The sequence below is a fragment of the Alosa sapidissima genome, chromosome 7 (assembly GCF_018492685.1).
Source record: "Alosa sapidissima isolate fAloSap1 chromosome 7, fAloSap1.pri, whole genome shotgun sequence".
NCBI classification, from domain to species: domain Eukaryota; kingdom Metazoa; phylum Chordata; class Actinopteri; order Clupeiformes; family Clupeidae; genus Alosa; species Alosa sapidissima.
In genome coordinates this window covers 19,194,382-19,217,673 of record NC_055963.1, presented here as the reverse complement: position 1 = coordinate 19,217,673, position 23,292 = coordinate 19,194,382, and the positions used below count along the sequence as shown (strand labels likewise).

Sequence of the window (23,292 nt, the reverse complement as noted above, 5' to 3'; positions counted from 1 at the left end):
TCTAATACCTGAAAATTCCAGTTGAATGACACCACTCTCTTTAGATGCCAAAGCGGTCTTTTCTTGATGTAAGAGTGTCACAGAGGCCTTCTCGAGCAAAAAGTCCAGCCGGGCAAAGAGATGATCCCTCCTTGTGAAAGTGTTGAGAGTCTGGGAATCTTCCAATGGGTCAAACAGCTCATCTGGGTCAGCTGCAAAAAAAAACAGATATTTTAGTTTCCACACATTCATTCTTGCTTGTGAACATTTTCTTCCATAATTAAAAGTGATGTGGTATAGCTTAGCTTTACATCTATTATTGACAAACAGTAAGCTCAGTGGAATCCCTGAAGATGTGAAATACATTTGACGGCCTTTGGGCTTCCCAAAAAGCTTTCTATGCAGTCATTTATTTATTTATTCATCCACAGCAGGGGTTCAACATTATAAACTGGAAGGCCATCAGCTGTTGGCATCTTTAGCCAAAGTAGTGACAGAACTCCTCCTTAAAATCCTTTCTGAGTTCCACCAAATGAGCTAGACAGACATACTGTAGACCTCATAAATTAACCAGAGCTGCCATTAAACAGGCTGACCTAGTATATCCCATGAGCCAGGGCCTGGCAGAAGGTCATCTGGAGCTATTCCCTGGCCGTCTGGCCCGCTTTCTGGGCCCTGCGAGTCTCCGTACCAGCCTCCCCAGCCAGGGAACCAGGACTGCAGGTACTGGATCATCCCAGAGCTCCCACTCTTGGGTATGGAGCCCGTCGGAGATGAGCAACCCGGATCTGAGATGGGCTCTCTTAAACTCTGTTTTGGATGGGGCAGATGAAATGGAGAGGAACAACACAGAATATATTTAATATATAAATCAATACACACCATTTGGGGCAAATTTTCAGATCTACCTAACAATGATCCATATTATCAGTATCAGGCTTGTGGCAATGCAATTGCAGTGGTTGCACGAAAGTAATTTCTGCATATTTTCACATACTATATATATAACTGAGAATAATGATAACAACACAACTCTTCCCCTTGGAATTATAAGGTTATATCCATATTCTGAGTAGTTCTGAGATATTGTGCTTGAAAGTTTTAGAGTTCCATAGAGTTATACTAATAAGTGGAACAAACCTCTTTAGATATAATGTCCAAAAATGTAACTACAAGAAACACTTCACCTCACCTTCTTAAATGGTCACATAATAAGAATGTCAATAACTCAATTTTGACAAAAATGTCAGATAGAACCTTATAATTCTAAAGGGAACGATTGCTAGAGGTGTAGAAAACCGGACACTCATGTAATACTTGGACAACTGCAGTATTTCAGGACATTCCCTGTGATAGTCGGGCAGTTCTCTCTTTAACATTTGAAAGCTGTCTGTGGCCTTAAGGCCATTTATGCTAATGCTCTTTAAAGTCTTCTTGGCTTGCCTCTGCAATCTCCTCCTGTTTACGGAACCGGTCGTGGACGATCTCTCTCAGGCTCTGCAGCTCCTCCAGGGTCTGCTCCTCCTCCATCCTGTCTAGTTCGTCCTGGACAAAGAGGAAATGAATATGAATAGGGACCCAAAGACATGAAATAATGTTCAACCACATAAAAACATAGTCATTTGCATGCAACATGTTTCTATAAACATAAACAAACATACAATAATAATTTGCACATATGTCTGTAAACCTTGCAAAAACCTTCCATTATTTTGTAACTATTTTAAATAATTGTGTTTCCCATCCCCCTTTAAAATGTTATGTATTTTTATTGCTTATTTTGTTTTGGCTTATTTGTACATTTCACTCCAACTATTGTGTACTATTTCTTTTGTTGTAGTTTAATTGTGATTGCAAACTTGGCATCAGTGAAAATGAGGACTACCCTCAATGAACTTCTGAGAATACATAAAGAATGAATGAATGAATGAATGAATGAATGAATGAAGAAATAAGGTCTGTTTTTCTATTTTGGTTCTAGAAATGTTAAACCTGTTATTAGAAGTGTTAAACCCTACTCCTGAAGGCGAGTGTGTTTGGAAGTAAAGGCTCCTACCTCCTGCTGCGGGCTCAGAGGGAGGCCCTTAAGCCGCTGGACATAAAGAGTAGTGTAGAGTAGGGCATCCCGTGCCCTATGCAGAGCGAAGTTCCAGTTATGGCGCCGTCTCTGCTCCCGGATGGTGCTCAGGTTGGCGTTGATGGCAAACATCCACCACTGTCGGCAGCTGGAGAGACGGAGGTTAAAAGCACTTTGGGGTGAGGAACAAGACCATTTACTGACATAGTGTAAGTGGTGTCTAAAAGTCTGTCAGTCCTTTACAACAATTCAATACTTTCTGTGATGAGGACAATAATTAGGCTAAGAGCCATCTCAGACTGAGGAGCTGAACTGATGCATCTTTTTGGAATCTCTATTCATATAACAAAATCAACTCACTTTCCTGTGATGGGGACTTTAGGCCTCCATTTGCGAAACAGCATTTCCCTCTCCCTGCGGTCCAGCTCCTTCAAGAAGGCCATGATCTGCTGGTACTGAACCTGTGGTTGTGGAGGACACAATCTCTCAGCACCTTCAGTATTTCTAGTACTATTCAATTCAGAACTAAATCCACCTCATAAGCATTATTCATAACATGATTTAGACATGAATCAATCCCGTCTGTTAGGTGTTGTACCTGGGACAGCTTGAGAGCCAGGGGCTCTAGCTGCACTTGGCCGTGGATGCGAGGGGTGTGGCGGGAGCGGAGCGGTTCTTTGGACGCGTTCCTCCGCAGCAGCACGGAGGCACACACAGGCTCGAAGATGTACTGGTGCTCTCGGCTCTGCATGCATTCGGTCATGGTCTCCTGCGTGGGTGCGAGGAGACAACATGATGGGGGAGGATAGAGGCGACTGCCACGATCAGGCCTGATAATGCTGATTTACACAACACTTGAAAGCATATAGACAAAAATGACCAAGAGCACAAATATCAAAACTACAGCTACGTACAAACGTTTGCATGCATATAATCAGAAATAAGAGTTATTTTCAGGGCAGAAAGATATTGTAATACTATAATTATTAAAGCATTATGCTCGGAGAATTACAACACAGTTTCATAATAGGGAAGTACATCTGATCAATAAGTAAAAAAGAAAATAGTATAAATTAGTTTAACTTTACTATAGGGCAATTCCACGCAAAAACTGCCACATCCATAACGCCAACTAAATACCACGGCATTGTGTTGGCATTATGGATGTGACAGTTTGGCGCAGAATTGCCCTATAGTATAGTTACCGGTAGTATAAATGAATAACACTAACCTACAAAAGGGGTAGGCTCTATTTCAGGGGATATATCAAATCCATTCACAAGTCAATCAAGCAAACAGCATGACGACACAAAACAAATCCGTTCCTCCAACTGTACAGATGCATACCTGAATCTCAGTAGTGGGCAGGTCACCTAGCATGGTGCTGCTGGTATCCCAGTAGACGCTGAAGTCCTCGATCTCCAGCTGCTTCTGTCGCATGAGCTTCTGAGCCTGTGGACAGAACAATCTCCATTCAACTCTTCAGGAATACATAACAAATGCTGGTGCTCAAAGATGACTTAAGTTTCAGACTTATGTGCATTATTTCTGAGGCAAGACTGGAGGCTCACCCGTTCTGAGGGTGAATTCTGAGCAGAGACATTCTTGATGCACACTCCAAATGCAAATGGTTTCTCTGGGTTGGAATAGTTATCTTCAAATCTTAGATGAACACCTTGAATGTTTAGCTAAAAAGAAACAAAGTTGTCAGCAACACAGAAGAGCAACTTTGGACATGCTACACACTTTCACAATGTACACTGAATATCCCCACTAAGAAGATAAAAAATAAGTGATTTTGCTTTTTAAGACAATTTAAGAAAAGCAGAATTCTTGGCAGTAGACACATAAGGAGTTTCTGGGTCAAGGATCAGCATCCGTGGACTAAAAATGTGTAGCGCTGTGCAGTGGATTCTGTATCATCTGTGTGGGGTCAGTATTTGAGGATTATATCTATCATGTTAATTATTTGCCCCAAACTATAAATCCCAAATAAAAAAAAACAGTATTTAAGAGATTTATGGAGATCAACTCCAAACAGTAAACACTGCAATACACTAGTGGGTACGTAATCCATCTTGCTGCAAATGCATGGCTTACCTCAATGTTTTCCACTATTCTGGTGACCACCGAGGCAGTGACCGAGTACCAGTATGATTCCCCTTTCTGCTCACACTCGCTCTGCAGTAAAGAACACATTTCAAATAGCCTCAAATGAAATAATGAAACCCGTTTACCAGGTCATGCCACCCCATTTCAATGTAACAGTGCATATATAATAGCAAAACATAATTGACAAATTCAGGAAAGATGCATTATTATTACAGAGATTCATCATTGTTATTAAAGAGATTCATCATCATTATCATTATCAACAAATGTGGCATGTGGTAGTACTGTGCAATTATGAGTTTGCAGATTTATTGTGACACTTAGCAGTAACACAAATCTCCCCAGACAGAAACATCATGGCTCACTGCCATAGCGCAAACAGCATTTTATGCTTGTGCTTTTCTTCTAATTGACGGGTCGAGCCAGTTTTCCTCCCACCTTCCACTTGTCCTCCAGTGCCTTGAGCAGCTGTTTCTTGCGCTCACGCTCCACCTCCTTCTCCTCTTCCTCGTCAAATTCCTGAGGGCGGGCGGGCCCAATAATCAGGTTCAGCTGCGACATGGAGATGACCCATGGCTCACTGTGCGGCCGGTAGAATGGGATCTGCAGGGTGATCTTCCCAATGAAGCCTATTACAAGCACAGAGTCCAGTGATAAATAATATGTCGCATTGAATGCTCTGGTGATAGTCTGTGCTAGAGAGAAGCTAGTCAAATACTGCATGTGAGATAAGGCAAAACAAGAACGTCATATTCTTTTCTTGCCAAACAAGAATGTTTACATTCAACTGTAATGCATCTATGCAGACACTAATTCTCATGACTGAAGTCAACTTATCTTCATGTGGTGACTGCAAAATGAATCATGTAGAGATGCACAAAGTGTAATCAAGCTGTACTGATAACAGCAATTCTATAGTTACAGTTTGAATATTCAGCAGATGAGTTTGTATGGTGTCAATTTTTATGCCTAATATATTGAGAATCAAAACCCAGAATCATTAACTCATTAATTCCAACATATCAATATGCCATAAGGACTACAGAGACAAAGAAGCAGGTGTGCAACCATTGTGGGAAAATAAATCTCACAGACCTGCTTTGACCTCAAAGGGCAAATCAAACTCCCTCAGAGCATCCTTCCGCAAGGGTAGATTTTCCAGCTCCACCGCCCCTGCAAAAAGCAACAACATAGTGAGGGCCGGCCTAGTAACACTGGAGGCTGAAAAAGAACTACTGACCAAGTCCCATTATTTAGGTACCATACCTTTCAGAAGGGCGATGGAGAGCTGGTCAGTGTTCAAGTTACTGACATATTTGCCAAGGTATGTATTCAGTACCCAGGCAACAAGTCCCTCCAACATTATGAGTTGTTGTTGGAAGGGGAGAGTTAGAGAGTGGAGGGGTCAGCGTTCACACCATGAGTCTGGAGTCTGAGTTGAGCAACACAAACAGCAAACAAGACATTGCTTAGCATTTGTAGATTTCACCTGATCTTTGTAAAGATATCGGACAAACCATAGACAAGTTAATATGCCCGGATTGGCCTGCAGTTCATGTGCACAACAGTAAAATATGAGACGACGCTGGCAACAGACAGGATGCAATGAACACAAACACTTTTGAAGCAAAGTAACAGTTATCGATAGCATTATAGACGTTAGACAAAGCAGTCAATGCCTAGCATGTTCTGTCGTATATGGGTAGGAAAATGAATAAAATAAATCACTGATACAAATGAAAGACCAATTTAAGCACATCGGAACATCAAATTAGATACGCGTTGAATAAGCTTGAATTTGACATACTAAAATGTAGCTAGCTGCACAGCTAAGCTAACATCATGTTACTCGAACTTACCATAGCTTGCCAACAAAATGAGCGTTATGACAATAAGTTTAGCATGTAACTGTGATCAAACCAGCACTGAGTTGCAAAAACGAACCTCATTTCTTGTTAAATATCTCCTTGAAAGGGGAACTAAACGTTGATAGACCACCACTTTGACGTGGTGACTTTCAGTTCATAGTAAGCTAGCTATGCTAGTCACTATCTGGTGCAACACCTAGTAACGTTAGCTAAGTTAGCTAAAGAACAACTAGAGCGTGAAATGTGTTGTGTGCCCCAATGTTTCATAACATACTGAAAACTTTCTCATCTCAAATGTAACTTTCCCCCCTTGTAAGTTGTAACGTTAAGATGAAAGTCATGTGAGACTAAACAATCGATGAGACAGTTTCGCTTACTGAGATGTCTAATGTTAGGTAGCACTGGGAGAATTGGTCCTGTCATTCTAAAATACTAACAAGGCATTATCAAAATGTGACAACTTACCATTTTGCTGCATATATCAATGTGTCTTTTAGTCGTTCTGATAATCAAATTCCATTTTCAAACACTCCAGCTAACCAGTCTGTTAGCTGACAACTGAAAGTGTCCTTGTCAACAAAATATAAACAGTAACTTCAACTTGGCTTGTTATTCAAAACCTAACATAATAGTTCCCCGGGCTGACACTGGTGTCGGACAGTCCTCCCCATCAGCAGCATCAAAACACAACGATTCAAAAAAACAAAAGTAGTTGTCAAAATGCCATTGTGGTCACTAGAGTGCACAATGCACTGGAGACAAGGTTGTGACTGGGTAGATAGATAACGTCAACATGAGATGCTAGCTAGCTTTTGGCAGCTCTCATAATAGCGCAGCCAGCTATGCTAGCTAGCTGTGTGTACTTCTGTTGTGAAACTCACTGGCGCAGCTAGCTGTGATACTAAACTGACCAGCTCACGATGCATCAAAGTATAGGCTACTGAACAATTTGGTAGTCTTTGCTAAAATACGCCGCAGAGTTGCTATCGCTAAAACTACAAACAAAACAAATAATGTCTCCTGTCAGTATGAGACTGCTTGCTTTCTCTTTCTTCTCCAAAGTCACACAAAAATAATAAGACAACGCTTCCTGATATGATAGCAGTTCCAACAGTGTTTTTCCTGTCACGTGACAAAAACATACAGGCAGCAGCCAGCATGAAATTCTGAACACTGCGGACATCTAGCGTCCGGATGTCAGATTGATTCGATTTTATAGGTCCGATTTGGAGCGCCACATCTGCGAGTTCCACACAAAAATACCTTTCCATTTGTTTAGAAAGTTACAAAATTACTCACATAATTGAAAGACACGCCAAAGAGTACTAGCTAGCCTACTAGTTCTGCAATCTCAATATCAATCGCATGGGGGCACATTTGCACACACTGAGAGAGAACAAAGCACCTGACTCAATGTTTGATTGTAAAACAGAAGCTTTACGTGTAACCCTAAATGATCGTGTGACAATTTTTGATTAGGTAAGATACATTTTAAAGCATCGATTTGAACCCGTGTACCAAAGCTGTTTTTGTAATGGTAAAAGGTGTAGAACCTCAAGGTTTAACCACTGACATAGCCTATAGCTTAAAGCTCTGCAGTAGGCATACATGTCAAAAAAGGATGCAAAAAGCATAAAGGATTAAAGATTATTATTCAGAGGGTTACAACTGCGAAAAAAAACGGAAAAAAAAAATCCATGGAAAATCTTTGATTCTCTCTCTCTCTCTCTCTCTATGTGTGTGTGTGAGTGTGTGTGGAACATCTGAGAGGATGTCATCAAGTTTATTTCAATCAGTTGTAGTGAAAGCCTGTATACAATTTAATTGACAGTGAAATCAATATGCAATAGTCCATACGCAGTGTTTGTGTTGTCCTATAATCTAGTCTAAGCATGTTTCACAGTGGGCTGATCTTTCAGTGAAATGAACTTGAGTCTGCTATTGGAGTATGAGCTGCAAATAACATTTCCTTGACATTAATTGCATTAATGAATAACTCTTTACAGAAGAATCACGGGTTCATGTATAGTAAGAGAGATTGATAGCTGCTCATGATTCATAGCTAGAATGGAGTGTACAGTAGCCTACTCATTTACTCATAACGTGCATCAGATGCGTGCAATCACTCTTAACACTGTTTGTTGATTCATTCACTGTAATGACTCGGACTACTGGCCTTGATATGATCTGAAACTCTCATCTCTAATTACAGGACTGACTGATCCCCACAAGTTCATCAGCTCTTTCAAATGCACTGGATGGATGCAGTAATCCACACAGACCCCACTAAGTAATCCCTGGTCCATGCAGGCCTGCCACAGGGTAAAAAGGGCTGGTGAACTCTCTCCTCACGCATGCACACTCTCCTGGCTACCAGACAATAGGTCTGTCTATGCCGGCCACATATCTTTGGGAGTTAAACTCCCAGCTCTACAGTGGGGCACACGGAGCAGCGCAGCACATTTCCATAATCTGGCCAGATGTGGATGTCCACACCCCCCTGGCTGGTTTTATGCCATGCCATAATCCAGAGCATGTCCACAGTGGCAAAGACAGCCATCTGTTCCAGCTCACAGCTCCACAAACCTCCACATCTGCTCTCATCACAATGGATGTGGGGGGTTGTTGTGTTGTGTTGTGTTTCTCTCTCTCTCTCTCTCTCTCTCTCTCTCACACACACACACAAGTTCTCTCTCTTTCATTCTCTCATGATATCACTAAATGTGACATTACAATATTATATCATGCGGTGTCTCACATTTGTCAGCTGCATAAAAGTGCTCTCACACAAACTAGTACAGAGGCTGTTCTAGAGAACAAAATGGGATGTCATTTGAGCCAAGTAATTACAGCCTCCAGTGGAAGGGTACACAGTCTTCAGTATCAGTGTAAATAAAGCAGCATTGGTTGCAGAAACAGTATAGAGATGTGCTTGGAGCAGGTTGTGTGTGTCCATCACGTTGTTTGGGAGCCAGGTTTCGCTCTCATGCTTGAACGCGTAAATTGTTAACGAGTGGGATCGTATGTCATCGTAGTGGGATTGAATGTTAACCTGGAATGTGGGTTAAACACAGATGATCCGAAATGGATGATGCTGTAGTGGTCAGGCATGGGATGGCAGTTTTTATACTAATTACTAATCGTTGCTCTCTTTTTTTTTGTAGATGGAAGAAGTAGGAGTCGCACAATTATTTATGTTGGTGAACTTTGTCAAGGTTTAGCTTGCCCTCCATCTCTTTTAATGCCAATGTCCTCCCTTCCAACTTAGTCAGTCTTGCTACATCTAAATTATACTCAGGTGTGAGTCTTGTGACATCTAAACTAAAAATAGAGCATAACTGTGACAAAATGATAAAGTATGCATTTGCGCTTGCATTTCTATTCACTCTTTTTCACACTAAAAAATAAGACCCTCTACAAAGCACTCTATTTCAGGGCTTAACAGCCCCTGTTTACTGCAAATTTCTTTGATCTGTAGATGAGGTTGACAGTAGGTCAGAGACTTGCTAGCATGGAATGAAATCCAAGAGCTTGAACACACAGAACAGAACACACACAAATCTGCATTTTAGTAATCAAAATAATGCATGAAATAATTCTAATTCAATTTGCACCAATTTTGAATGTGAAATGTATTGCATATCTAAACATGGATGACAAGATGGCAAACAGTGCACGTGAGAAAACGGGCAGAGTGTGTAACAGAAAGAAGGCGATGTAGAGAAAGAGAGAGAGAGAGAAAGAGAGGAAGTGAGAGAAAGATATGAAAGAGAGTGAGGGAGAGAAAGAGAGTGAGGGAGAGAAAGAGTGAGGGAGAGAAAGACAGTAGTGACATGGCAAATCCAAAAGCCTCTCTTCCTCAGCGCTGTCTCTGCTTCCAACACAATTGGCCCACAGCCACGTTACCATGGTAACAATACGAATTCAGGGGATGCTGGAGAATCCTCATCCCCCCTCCCCTTTTTTCCCTTTCCCTGTCACCTCTCATACTCTTCCACAGACGATGAGAAAACACGATTCACAAATAGTGGTAACATCTTTCTCTTTTCTGTGTGTCTTGCTCGTTTTGAAGGCGCGTTTTCTCCTATGCTGACAACAGAGGATACACTGATGCACTGTTTGCTTGTTTGTTGCATGATGCCCGGGAGGAGCAACTGTATGCTGTCAGGTTGCTTTATAAACACACGAGTCACTGTTGCTCAGTCAGGGACATCCCCCATCCTCGACACTCTCAACGCTGAGCAAAACACAGCAAGCCTTTTAACGGCAGAGAGCTAAGAGGAAAACAGCTCCGTCACTCACAAACCGTATCTCCCAATTTGGTTGTTTGCTGTTAGATTAATAAATATAATAGGTAATACTGTGTAGTCACAGGTCAAGGCTATACTCTCACATGAAAAATGTGTGGACAGGTCAGTCTTTCAGTTGATGTTTGACCAATATTTTATCACTGTTGATTGGCACAGGTTAAATGATCTGCTTTAAAATATGATGGTGTTGAATGTTTGACCTGTTGACATGATTTTTACATCAATGTCTATGAAGCATGACAATGTGTTAATTTGAAACCTTTTGCTAAACAAAACTAGTCAAAATTGCATTATCACAGTATTTTGTGTAGTCATAACCACCTTTTAGCATTTTCCTGAGAGATTAAGCTGCAACAAACTGTTTTATGATACAGAGTGAAAAAATTCCTTCTGTCAAGTTGCTATGTTCTTTTATTCATAGTAATTATTTATTATTGATGTATCAAAAATATAAACAACATGGAATCAATACCATAAGAACAATGAAATTATACACTCAAGTCAAGACTGTACATATACAATTTATTCTCTCTTTTTCTTCTTTTCTTTGCTGTGTGGACAGAGAAGATTTTCTCTGGAATAGTAGCCTCTCGGTTGGAAAATAGGACATTTTAATATTCATCACAACTGTAGCATATGAATGTTTCAATTATTCATTAATGAATAATAGCTGATTATTCCACATTAGTAATGGTGATGGTATTGCATATCATATTTAAATTGTTGTGCAAACATGACAATCAGACAATCCAGGCCAGACAATCAGGAAACCATACAGTCAAAAATGACTACATTACAACAAGTGGGCCAGAACTCTGAAACCAACTTGTATGCACTGTTCTTGTGAGAGTGGAAGAAATTATTTGCTACATATAGTCTATTTTCAAACATTTTTGCATGAAATATTACAAAAGGTGCCCAGTTTCTAGACAATGGCCTGGGCAGACATTCAGTTAGGAAAATAAGAGCTCTTATAAAGTGAATGTTGCATTAGCTTTTCTTTGCTAATGTTTATGTTAATGTTTATTTAAAGAAATAGTGTCCTCTAGATTTGGATTCAGACATAAGAAATCTCTCTGTTATGCTTTTGGAGCATTCGTGTAGTTAGGCCTACACATGGGGACCCTCAAAGTGTTCAGTTGTGCTGTCCAAACCTCCACAAAAAATCACTGTTAAACAAACAAATACATACATTTACATATATTTGAATTAAGTCATTAATCTGGCCTCGCAATAATTGGATTGACCTAAAATGTGATTTCAAACTTTTATCTCAATGTGTTTCTCTCTCAATTCTCTAATGGTATTTTCCAAAACCAAATTTGTAAACATAAACACAACATATGTCCAGAACATGACGGATATCTCAAAATATAAATTTTGTAATACAAATGCTAATAAGACATTTGGACACATATAGATATGTTTCAAACAGGCATAAACCTTTGAATTATCAATTTGTCATTTCATAAAAAAAAAATATTTGTATTGTTGTGCCAGCAGAAACAAGCTGTTGGTCCGCTAATAATGAAGCTTCAGATTGCCAAGTCAAATCTTTCATTTTGTTACTCAGCACAGTTCAGCTTTCCACATCCTTTTTCAGTTTTACACATAATAAAAAACAAACCTTAATGAGACACGCACATATTCAAAATGAAATGAGCTAAACCTAAACAAATGCCCTTAGCAGGGATGGAACAGATATGGCTCTCACCTTGCATAGCTCTCTTGTGTCAGGACCAGACCTGTTTCAGCAACCATCTAGGTATAAGGTATGTATGCCCATGGTTTAGCCAATCAGGTCATGATACATGCTGAAGATGTTTTCTGATTTGCACCACATTGAAACAGTGGCAACAGTGTGTTCAATTAAGAATGATGTGCTTGTAAAGTATGTCCAGTTGGACTGTGGACAGAATCTGTCCCTGATCTCTCCCTTGTCCACCCAATGAATGTAAAAAACAAATGCGCCATGCTCTTCAACTTGGCCATGCTGGTCAAATTGGAGCCATGTGTCTGCACAGTAAGTGCTTTTTGCACCAGTACATATAGGAACCAGACTTGACCTTATTTGGTCACCTTATTTTAGTTCCTTCAGGTGTTTCCACATTTGACTGAGCATAGGCCTATGCTGTCCACAGATTTTTTTTACAGTCATTGCGTACATCAGATTAGAACTAGAGCTATCAAAGAATTGGCCTCTAATTGGATGGAGATAAGTAGTAATGTCAGCTGTTAGCCTACTACAGTAGATGCTATCTTTGGTGGTGTAACCGTGTCAGGGACTTCTGTCGTCTGTTGTATCTTGTGCATGTATTGTAAAGTGCTTGTGGCAGAATTTGGAAAACCTCTATGACATTGAATACATCTGATCTCCCTCATCAGTATTCACGTGCTTCGCTCTCTGATTGTGCGAAAGATAGGGACTCCAAATGCTCCGTGTTTCAAACAGTTTTAGTCTTAAGGCTTGGTTCAAATGAGTGGATCGTCAGTCTAGCCGTCAGACCCTTAAAACTTTTTGCATCAGTCAAACTTTCATTCATACAGTCTGTAGAGTCTCACGTTAAATTACCTTTACTATTGGATAATTTGACCTTGGACGTAGACAAGCAGCATGGGAAGTATGTGGTGTTCGTGTTTCGGACCTTTTTTCCAGTCCGCCTCACTGTGAGCCTCCAAGCAGAGGTGCAGCATGGGTAGCCGAGTGTTTGTTGGGGTAAGATCAAAGTGTGGATTGTCTTCAGTTCTCCTTCTCTCTCTCTCAATCTCTCTCTCCCTCTCCTCACTCCTCCACGTCTACCTTGTCTGACTTGGTGAACTTGATCCAACGCTGGAAGCAGTGGACAGTGCAGGCCAGGAAGAAGCTGGCCATGATGGCCGCCACCGAGACACAAATCCCGGAGAAGATGACGATGAGATAGTCTGTGACCGTGAGGATTCCGCGGCACTCCCGGAAGCTGTCCTCCGAGAGCATGCTGAGAGGCACCTGGCGCCCATCCACCGGTAAGGAGCACTCCATCCCCTCCAGGCCTACAGTGGGAAGACACAGGTCAACTTCATAACATTGATATCAGATATCAACAACAACAACAAAACACTGCTACATTGTTACATTGCTTCAATGCAGGGATGGATTACTGCACGGGCTTGCCGGGCCCATGCCCAGGGGCCCAAGGGGTCAGAGGGCCCTGAAGCCCAAGCCATTGCATGGAATCATTGCCTCAATATCAACAAATCAGGATGTAGGCTATGAATCTGATTGAATTAAAGTATTGACCATCCCCAAAATGCAAAAAAAAAAAATGCAAATGCAGAATACAGGAAATCACATCAAACAAATGAAAAATCCCCCCCCCCCCCCCCTCCCCGACACACACACACATACACATACACATATGCAACAATTAGTGGGGGGCCCTTACTACATCTGGGCCCAGGGGCCCGAAAGTTCATAATCCGTCCATGCTTCAATGCTATAGAGTTTATACAGTGATACACAATGATGTAGTGATACAATGATCAGTGATACTCAAGCTGAGTTTCACATTTGAAATTACAGTATTTTTTTAGGAATACTACTTTAACAAGCAATACCGAGGTCAACTTAGATGGCAGAAACATGAATAGGGTGTGTGATTCAGTGCATCCAGCACATGCACAGAAAATAGTTTAAAAATGATGCCATTTTCTGATCAACCTCATCTCAATGTGAAGACTATGGTCTGTGTGATGGGACACATTGTTTGGATACATTTAAATGTGTAAATAATGTACTGTAGATAGCCTATTCATTTCAGTGCATTTGCAGTCTCTCTCAGCAGGGCACTTACAACAAACACAGTCAGATACAGTAACATTAAACAAGCATTAGCCTAAGTGGAAAATGGTTGATGTTCGCTGTATGCACAATCAAGAATCATACATTATGTTCATACCAAATTTCTCTTGTTCAGACGCATCTTTTCAACTTATCAAGTAATTTATCATTTGAGGTAATAAGCAACTGATGAATATCCTCATCCATTTCTGTCAAGGCAACCGCTACATGGTAGTGTGTGTGTGTGTGTGTGTGTGTGTGTGTTAGTGTTAGAGGGAGAGAGAGAGAGAGAGAGAGAGAGAGAGAGAGAGAGAGAGAGAGAGAGAGACAGAGAGAGATGAGGGCAAGGTCATTAACTTGGTATGTCACTGTCCACTCCATGCCATCTCTTTTACCAACACCATGGGTACTTGTTTATGCCCCCCAGTCCCTCTTGCTATATGTTGGCACTGAATTCTGTGGTGGCCCCAGCATACTTGATGCCCTCGGTAGACGCAATGCCCCTCCGTTTACAATCCACAAACCCCTTTAGCATGAGCAATGGCCTGGGTCACTTATGGAAATGTACTGATCCAATCTGACTAAGATCTGATAAAGCTGTCATGAAAGCTTGGCTGTATTTGCCTTGCCCTTTTTAGGATTTTCTCCCTTATGTTTGTTCAAAGGCAACATGACTAAATGGCCACAGATGGATTGTGCCTAGCTGCTCATTTGTCCTGTAGAAGCAGCTGCCTTCCTCAAAAGTCCTTTGAAATAGTGTGGATGTTGCTAGTCCAAATGAGTCTTGTGGTATACGAAAAGGTCAGTTGTCACATTAGTCTCACAGGAGTGTCCTGTTTCTGAAACATCTTCATCCTCATGCATTCCAGATACTGTATGTTTTATGTCCCGCAGTGCTTCAGTGCCAAATGCAGTGTACTGTAGCTAATACAGGCTGCATTAATGAACCAAAAAGTGGAAGAAATGTACTGTAGGTACACACACACGCATTGTTGTGTTAAAGGTTCAGAGGTTTTCCAAGGGCAAAAGAAAACATGGCACATCAGGTGCTAACTGTAGTCTCCAGGGGACTGAAGCTTAACACTGGAGCCCCAGGTAGCAGTGCCGTGGCCTGTCCCATCTGTTCTGTACCTTCACCTTTTGGTTGAATATGCTTGAGATATTAAAATACTGTATGTACAAGCCTCTTAACGGTGACAGGTTTCCTGTCCAAGGTTGGCTGTCATCTGCTTTGCATTGCAGCAAATAGAGATTTGTGTTTCAAAATCAGTGTGATGACTCCTGTACTATTATTATTATTATTATTATTTTTTCTTTTTTTTTAGTATTTGGACAAAAGCACAATAATAACAATATTGCGATAGCTTATGCTAATGCTGAGCTCTGTGGAAGAGAATGTGACAGATGTACAAAATGATCTGCACTGGCACTCAATTACTTGATTGAAATATGCCAAAGTACACCGTGTACGGAGTACAATAAACTCTTACGGACCTGATTTAATAAAGTTTGGCATGCACAGAAACATGTGCAAAAACATGTGCAAAGTTTATGCTTCCCAGAAATGTTGTGCAAGTTATTATACTAACTACTAGGTGAGCTGGGGATTATATCTTAACATGAGAGTCATAATATTTATCTCCATTTTGTAATTGAGTCATATGGGACATATTTTTCCTTTTAATATCTTTTTTTACATAAGAAAATCTTTTGTATATTTAGATATTTATTTCTTGTGTCATCAAGGCAAACATAAAACTGTGTAGGCATATCAATAATAAAGTGTTGCTTGTAGAAGAAGCCAGTTAGAATATACTGCAATGTCAAGAATAAGTTATTGGTACAGTACATGATTCAGAATGTCATACAAATCAGAGGAATACTTGTGATTTTATAAAGCAAAATTTCATTTCACACGTTAACATGGCCCAGCAAATGGTGTGATGGACATGGAGTAAAGAATGATGGAGAGTTAAGAACATAATATATATATATATATATATATATATATATATATATATATATATATATATATATATATATATATATATATATATATATATATATATATATATGGTTAAGAATGAGAGGCTTTTATATTTCCAGATCAGGCCCCTGGTGACAATGTGCACATCTTTCCGTGTCCTCTTAGAACAGGGCCACACTTGCATGGTATGAGCCGATAAAATGTTTTTTCCTCTGGTGATGAGTTTAGAGAGATTTACTGGCCTGAATCAGTATCGTGTGATGCTCTGACACAGAGTGCCAGAAAGCCTACTCAATCAGATCCTTAAAACGAAAAAAAACCACACATCTAAAAGAGTTAGGCTACTGCTTCTACTGCTTCTGTGAATTCTTTGGAGACCCGCACAACATCACTTGACATTACATACAGTACATTCATGACATTACAGTACATAAAACAACAACGTTTGAATAGTGTAGAGAAGTTGTGCATTTGTTGCATTTGATTTTCTGAGAGTGATGCACCTGCCCATGTTTATTTTTCTGTTTTAATAGTCAGTTACTTGTCTACAGTAGTTTTTTTCTACTTCAACTTCTCAGTATTTCTTGTGGAATAGCTTTATTCAGTATACAAACCCCATAGAAAGAATTCTATGACAACAACTAGTATTGTTGTTGTTGTTGTTGTTATTGCAGGTGTATTTATAAGATCATAGAATGTTAAAATTCTACTGATGTTTTGTTGCTCTGTTCTTGTTGAGGATGTTAATATTCCTGAAATCAAGCATGCCTCAGATGGTGCTGGTGATCTGGAACGGGGCCAACAGCACATTGCTGAAGCTTGGTTAGAGATGTAACACGGGGCGCTGAACATTCATGCGATTTGACATGTCTATTGCGAGGTCAGGTGAAACACAAAACTACTGTGAGTGAACTTTTCAGATCACTGTTCAAGGCCTGCCTGAAAACATGCCTGCTTGTCTGACCTCTAACAAAATACTATATGGCCTTTACAAACTGGACTAAGCTCCTTTTTGTGATCCCACTGCAAAGCTTATTCTTAGGAAGCGCAAGTGTTTGTGCCCAAACCTATCAAAGCCTATAAACAGTGATTCTGTACTGACAGAAAGAGAGCTCTTTGTTGGACTCTGTGCTGCCCACTGGCAATGGTGGGTCTAGTCTCGCAGTATCTAGGCCTGGGCATCATTTAGAGACCAAAAATTATATAACGCCAGCAGAGAAGTGGGCTGGGATTGTCTCCAATTTGTGCCTGTGCTCTTTGAGCCAAACAATCATTTGTGAGTTTTTTTTTCTCCTCCCCCATTTGGTCTCCGCCTTGGTTTTCACGGAAGCCGAATTTAATCTGCTTTTACCAGAGCGTGGTCATCGGACACCAGATGACAGATTTAAAGGGGAACATCCCCGACGTGATAACAGTATTCCACTGACAGACGCAGCTGTAGCGACGCCGGGTGCTCATTAATCACCCTCGGACAGAACAAACTCTGTAGCCAGCCGAAGAATTTCTTTGCAACACAATGGAAGCACACACTTTTGTTTTTTTTTGTTTTTTTTTTCAAACACTACCTCTGCCAGTACAAGGGACACCTTGCTCAAGACTCAGTGGGCTTTGCATATTAGTTTTCTAAGATTGTATGATGTGGCTGTGTGGGCATCTCTTGAATATTCATGAAATGAGACACTCTCTCGTCTTTCACACGCCTGGAAGTGCATTGAGGTCAGGAGTCAGTCACAGTGCTATCTAATTCACAGCTCTCTGTAGGTTGGTTGCACAACGAGAGGTGTGTGTTGTTGTCCTGTTTGTCTGTTATATCTCCATTAGTCCCATGTTTGTTTGCCCTGGAACAAGCCTCTGATTAATCTCTAATGGCTTTAATAGTGTCACATTATCTATAATGATTATTTAAAAAAGAAGAAGAAATGAAAACAATACAGGAAAGAGTCCCCTGTGAAATGTTTGCTCTCTCACTGTGCTGTCATTGGCAAACATCAGTTGACATCACTATCAGCCAAACGCAGGGCTGTGATTGGCCGGATGAGTCACTCAGACCAGAAGGGGTTTTCCACATGCGAGGGGACTCGGCGACCTCAGCCTCCTTTGTTGTCAGAGTCACGTGGACGTCCCCCCAGCTCAGCACGGTCAGGCCAGTCGCTTGCACCATGCCAGAAAACCAAAGTGCTTTACACTGGAACTACATCAAAGCCCCCCCAAAAAAGCACAAAAGCAAAGCATTGCTGGAAGACCATGGCGTGTTTCTTTTTGTTGCTGTTGTTCTCTCGCCTCATGAATTCAGCCGGGCACACAAATGTACCATGGGGACATTGAATGGCCGCCTGCAAAACACCTCAGAACAAAGCCGTGTGTCCTGTAAAGGCCTGCTGGTTCTCACCTTTTAGGGATGTTGAAACCCCTGTAGTGGCAACACGCGGTCCTGACACTCAGTAGGTGTGTTGTCGGCGGTGTCCTATTTGGTGTCACATTTAATTATACATGTGCGGATGCTCATCATTAGTCCAAGTGCACTGGAGAGAACAAAGTAACTACACTCTAGAATTTCCAATCCATCCAAGGCCACTAACTTGTTCCAGAATGCATCCCTGCATTCATTTACACATGACAATGAAAATGTCAAATCAATAGTGATTCCAAATGGTCGAGAAAATAATACTTCTATGAGACTATATGTTGGTCGGTGTGCAACTGCCAGAGTGTAAAGTTAAAAGACTCGATAGATTTCACAAGTGACAACACAAGGGACAAGAATAATTCTCACTGCATTAGTTGTATTGTATGTGTTGTTGTATCTACCTCCTTACCATCTTCTGAATTCTCATTTTTACTCAATTCTAAATCTCTCATGTTTTATTTATTGTTTTGTTTGTTTATTTGTTTGTATTATTACTTCTTTTTTCTCTATTGTTAAATGCTCCAAATGTAAAGCATTTTGAGCTTCATTCTGTGTATGAAATGTGCTATACAAATAAAGCGTATTATTATTATTATTATTATTATTCCTATGTAATAATACATTTTTAAACGTAAGCTACATGTTAAATCATCCTGGTGAAATGCCACATTCTAGTGCTCCTCTCCGCACTCTTCCCCACATGTGCTCTCTTTGTCTTGTCAGCCTCGGCCAGTGCACAACAGAGCACAGCGCACGCTCACATTTATTTTCACGGCCAGGTGAGCATTTGTGCATCCCGGGCCGCCAGTGTCCATATCGTGCATGTGATTGAGACAATCCCAGCCCAGCATCTGTGTCTGCTTCACGCCTATGCATCGTGACTTCACACTCTGGAGTGTGCGCTGGGTGTGAGCAGTTTCCATGGCATCCACTTATGGGATATGTCTGCTTGTTCACGCTTTCTAATTTCCACTGTTGTGTGCCAGGATGGAGGAGAGAGGGAGGTTTATGAGGTGCTCTTCAGTCTGTTGCGGCTGGAATGAGGTAGAAACTTGACACGGTTGTAAAGCACAGAAGCAGAGAATTGGATGGAATCTGGCTGCAGGAGCCTCTATTTAATCCAATCATTCATATTCATATTTTGTGGTCCTTACATGGTCTCAGATTAGTTACTGTATTAAAGTGACAGATGATAACGTGTCATTGCAAACCGATTGCAAGTGCAAGTCTATTGAATCTGAGATAACGTGTTTGGGAATGAAAGCCCAGTCATTGTTTTCTTTGGTCATCTGAGCTAAATTATGTCTTCAGAAAGTCAACCTGTGTGTCAAACCCTTGATTGGATTATTCAGCATTTCAATTCACTAGTAACATCAAATTGGTGATAGAATTATGCTAAAACAGTCTGCAATAACAACACCACAGTAGAAGAGTGTTTAGAGATTCTACTTCTCTGTAACATTCTGGTGTGGCAGTAAGGCATAACAAAGTCTAGTAGGAATATAAGAGGAAAACAATAAATTGGTCACCTCTTCAAAATATAGGACAGACCATTATATTTAAGGACAGGCTTTCTTTGCTTGCTCACAAAGAGATCATCTTGTTGTTTACAAAGCCAACTAATACGCTGTTGAGGACAGAGTTAATAATTGATATGATTTGTGATGTGATGCAAGGATTGGTTGACAAAATTGAGACACAATACCTGTGGGCATAATGCTAATGAATTATGCATGTGTAAACAAATTTGGCCAAATTGTTGGGTGCTCCTGCTGAGTGGTATCCTCAGTGAGGAAAGAGGAATTAATTAAACCTTCCTCCAGACACAACAGCACTGAGCCAAACTACACAATATCATTTCCAAGATGTTTTTTTTCTAGGAGTGTTTCTGATTTATGAAACCCCCCCTGTTCTACTTGTTTGTATATTATCCAGTCTCTGGCATACAATGAGAAATATTTCATGGTATGCCCCGGAGGGCATCTCTGTGTTAGCAGATGTCACGTTATGTTAAATGTGCTAAAAAGGTGCGTGCCTTCTTTTATGTGTTCCCCAGCTCCCTCTCTCTTTCTTAATCATTCCTAGATGGACACATTGGAAGATGGCTCTCCAGAGGAAGTTCCAAGTGACTTTAGAGACCATCCATCTGGGTCTCCTGAGTGCATCACTCGACTATTGACGTGCGACTATCACGCATGTTTGAGGCAGGCGATCACATGGTGGTGGGCTTGATGTATTTGCATTATCTGTGTTATTACAGTACAGTATGTACGGAATCCCAGGGGCAGAATGCACGCAGAACAGAACACAGCATGAAAAAAAAAAACAGGCTTAAGCGGCTTACCAGTTGGGAGCTTGTGCTGGTTCTCCATGAGCCATAGGAAGAGTTTGGCAAAGTTGCAATTGCACACCCAGGGGTTGCCCTCCAGGCGGAGCGCCCGCAGGGACGGCAGCTGGCTCAGCACCTCGACGTCCAGCCCCGACAGCGCGTTCCTCTCCAGCTCCAGCTCCCGCAGCGAGGTCAGGCCCGAGAAGGCGTCCGCGCTGACCGCGCTCAGGTACGGGTTGTTCCCCAGACGCAGCTTGATGAGGCTGCGCGAGTCCCGGAAGGTCCCCGAGGGGATCTCCGTCAGGTTGTTGCTGCCCAGGTCCAGGAAGACGAGGCGGGACGAGGTGCTCAGCGTCCCCGGCTCTACCCGGGAGAGGGAGTTGTTCCGCAGGTCCAGGTAGACCAGGTCGCTGTAGAGCACCAGGAAGTCCGAGGGGATCCAGGGGATCCAGTTGTCCGAGAGCAGCAGCCGTCGGACGTCCAGCGGGATGGACTCGGGCAGGCGGGTCAGTCCTTGGCCCGTGCAGTCCACGGTATGGTGGTCCGGGCAGAGGCAGCTGGGTGGGCAGCTATTACCACAAGACACCAAGGCGAGCAAGGAGGAGAGCAAGGCAAGGAGAGGCTGCAGCCAGTGGACACATGACAACATTGTCAAGAGGTGAGAGGTGATGGGGAAGAATGGGAGGGTTTACTGAGGAGGCAACGGGGGCAAGGTGAGGGGGGCAAGAGACAGGGGCTGGGGGGTCAGAGGGAAGGAGGTCAGGAGAGGGGGAGGAGGAGGAGGAGAAGGAGGGAGAGGGAGGGGGGAGCAAAACGGAAGGAAAAACGGAATCAATGTCCCCGCGAAGGCATCTTTGTTCTCTCCGATGGCAATCTGACAGAGCTCGGGCGGCGAGCAGGACCGGAGACGCCGTTGAGTGCCGTTTTCCAGGAGATCATGTAGCAGGCGGTGTGGATCAAGTAGCAGCCCGTTGGCTCTGAGCGAGTAAGAGGAGGAGAGACCGAGATTGAGGGAGCGAGAGCGAGTGAGTGAGAGAGAGAGAGAGAGAGAGAGAGACGCTAAGGGGGGGGGGAGAGAAAGAGAGAGGGAGGGAGGGAGGGGGAGAAAGGGGGGATTAGAACAGAGGTAAATAGAAGCGAGCAACCACAGAAGTGTGTGTGGAGGGGGGTGTGTTAGGGAGCAGGCTGGCAGCCCTGAGGGGAAAAGGGGGTGTTGTCAGGAGAGTTAGTTAGTCGGCTGGCTGGCCACAGTGTCCGCCTCCACCAGGGAGCCTCTCAGTGGTAAAGACGGGGAGCGTCCGAAGCACTCCAACGCACATCGCGTGAGATTCCCCACACACACACAGACACACACACAGACACACACAGACACACACACACACACACACACACACACACACACACACACACACACACACACACACACACTCTATACGGCCTCTCTGCATCACGCCTGAGAGCCATACTCAGGCACAGCTGGCACATGTGTGGCATGGTGCTCGCACACACACACACACACCATGTGTCCTTCGTCCTTCACAAGAAGAAACCTGGACAGAGGAAAAGATAGCCTGAGTCAACCTCTCACTGTTTTAGAACAAGAGAAAACATGAGCAAGACAAAGCAGAGTACTGCTGTAATAACAGGATTTCATGGTGAACGTCCCCCAATGGCAACTTTCATTGCTTTAACATCGAAGGGGATGTTGCCTTGTCATGACAAACAATGACACAGCTGTTCACCTTTGAAATGATTGTAATAACCAATCTGTAATCCATCAGAAGCAATCCCTCAGTGCAGCATCCATTTTTTTTTTATTCATTCAATTGCTGTGTCAGAACAAATAACCTTAAAAATCTGTGCAGGCGACATCACTTAAGCCCCCCCCCCCCTCTCTCTCTCTTTCTTTCCCTCTCTCCATGTTTTCCGTGGCTGCTGCTCCAAAGCTTCCCCAGTAGTTGTTTATTTCAAATCCACAATGGGCTGAATTCGTGCTTACCCCCTGTGATGTCGTAAATCTCCGATGAATCGGAAAGTGTGCCTTGCCCAAAAATGGCTTTTCCTGTTACATCACATACGCCTGAGGATAGCCTTGACACAGACCAATGAGATTTAGCCATGCTTTCATATGCTGTCTTAACCTTTTACATACGAAAAAAATAAAAATAAAAACAAAATAAATAAAAATGAAAATCCTGAATTCTGAAATTAAAACAAGACCTGTTTCTGTGTCTCTGTCCACAAAGCACGTCACAACTTTTAGTCGGATTTGTTATACAATCATGACATAATAAAAAAAAAAAGAAAAAACAACATAAACCCAACTCCGGCAAGCTTGACCGCCCATCCAAAAGCCACAACGTTTTTTTTGACAGGACATGAAGTCTCGAGTCTCTCCAGTAGGCG

The 23,292-nt window shown here is 42.1% G+C and overlaps 2 protein-coding genes across 3 annotated transcripts in view; both read right to left on the bottom strand.

The window, feature by feature from the left end:
* The window catches only part of vps13d (vacuolar protein sorting 13 homolog D), a gene marked incomplete at its 3' end in the record, with an annotated part of 60,594 nt that extends 53,454 nt beyond the window's left edge, over positions 1-7,140 (bottom strand). The window contains 13 exon segments of the mRNA XM_042097882.1: positions 9-191; positions 576-789; positions 1,423-1,524; positions 2,036-2,204; positions 2,417-2,517; positions 2,655-2,825; positions 3,404-3,508; positions 3,628-3,744; positions 4,157-4,237; positions 4,607-4,797; positions 5,264-5,341; positions 5,435-5,600; positions 6,502-7,140. Of these exon segments, the coding sequence (XP_041953816.1) occupies positions 9-191; positions 576-789; positions 1,423-1,524; positions 2,036-2,204; positions 2,417-2,517; positions 2,655-2,825; positions 3,404-3,508; positions 3,628-3,744; positions 4,157-4,237; positions 4,607-4,797; positions 5,264-5,341; positions 5,435-5,531 (1,609 nt within the window).
* Positions 7,141-10,847: 3,707 nt separating this feature from the next.
* lrrc38a (leucine rich repeat containing 38a) lies at positions 10,848-21,904 on the bottom strand. Of its 2 annotated transcripts, XR_006032825.1 has the most exons (3): positions 20,902-21,904; positions 12,919-13,376; positions 10,848-11,515 (listed from the first exon to the last, which is right to left on the bottom strand). XR_006032825.1 is itself a non-coding variant. In XM_042098033.1 (2 exons), the coding sequence occupies exons 1-2, from the start codon at positions 21,533-21,535 to the stop codon at positions 13,129-13,131; spliced, it is 882 nt and encodes a 293-aa protein (XP_041953967.1). In that variant the 5' UTR covers positions 21,536-21,904; the 3' UTR covers positions 10,848-13,128. The 2 variants fall into 2 exon arrangements, 1 of the variants encoding a protein (XP_041953967.1); XM_042098033.1 differs by having other exon boundaries at positions 10,848-13,376.
* Between the last annotated feature and the right edge of the window lie 1,388 nt (positions 21,905-23,292).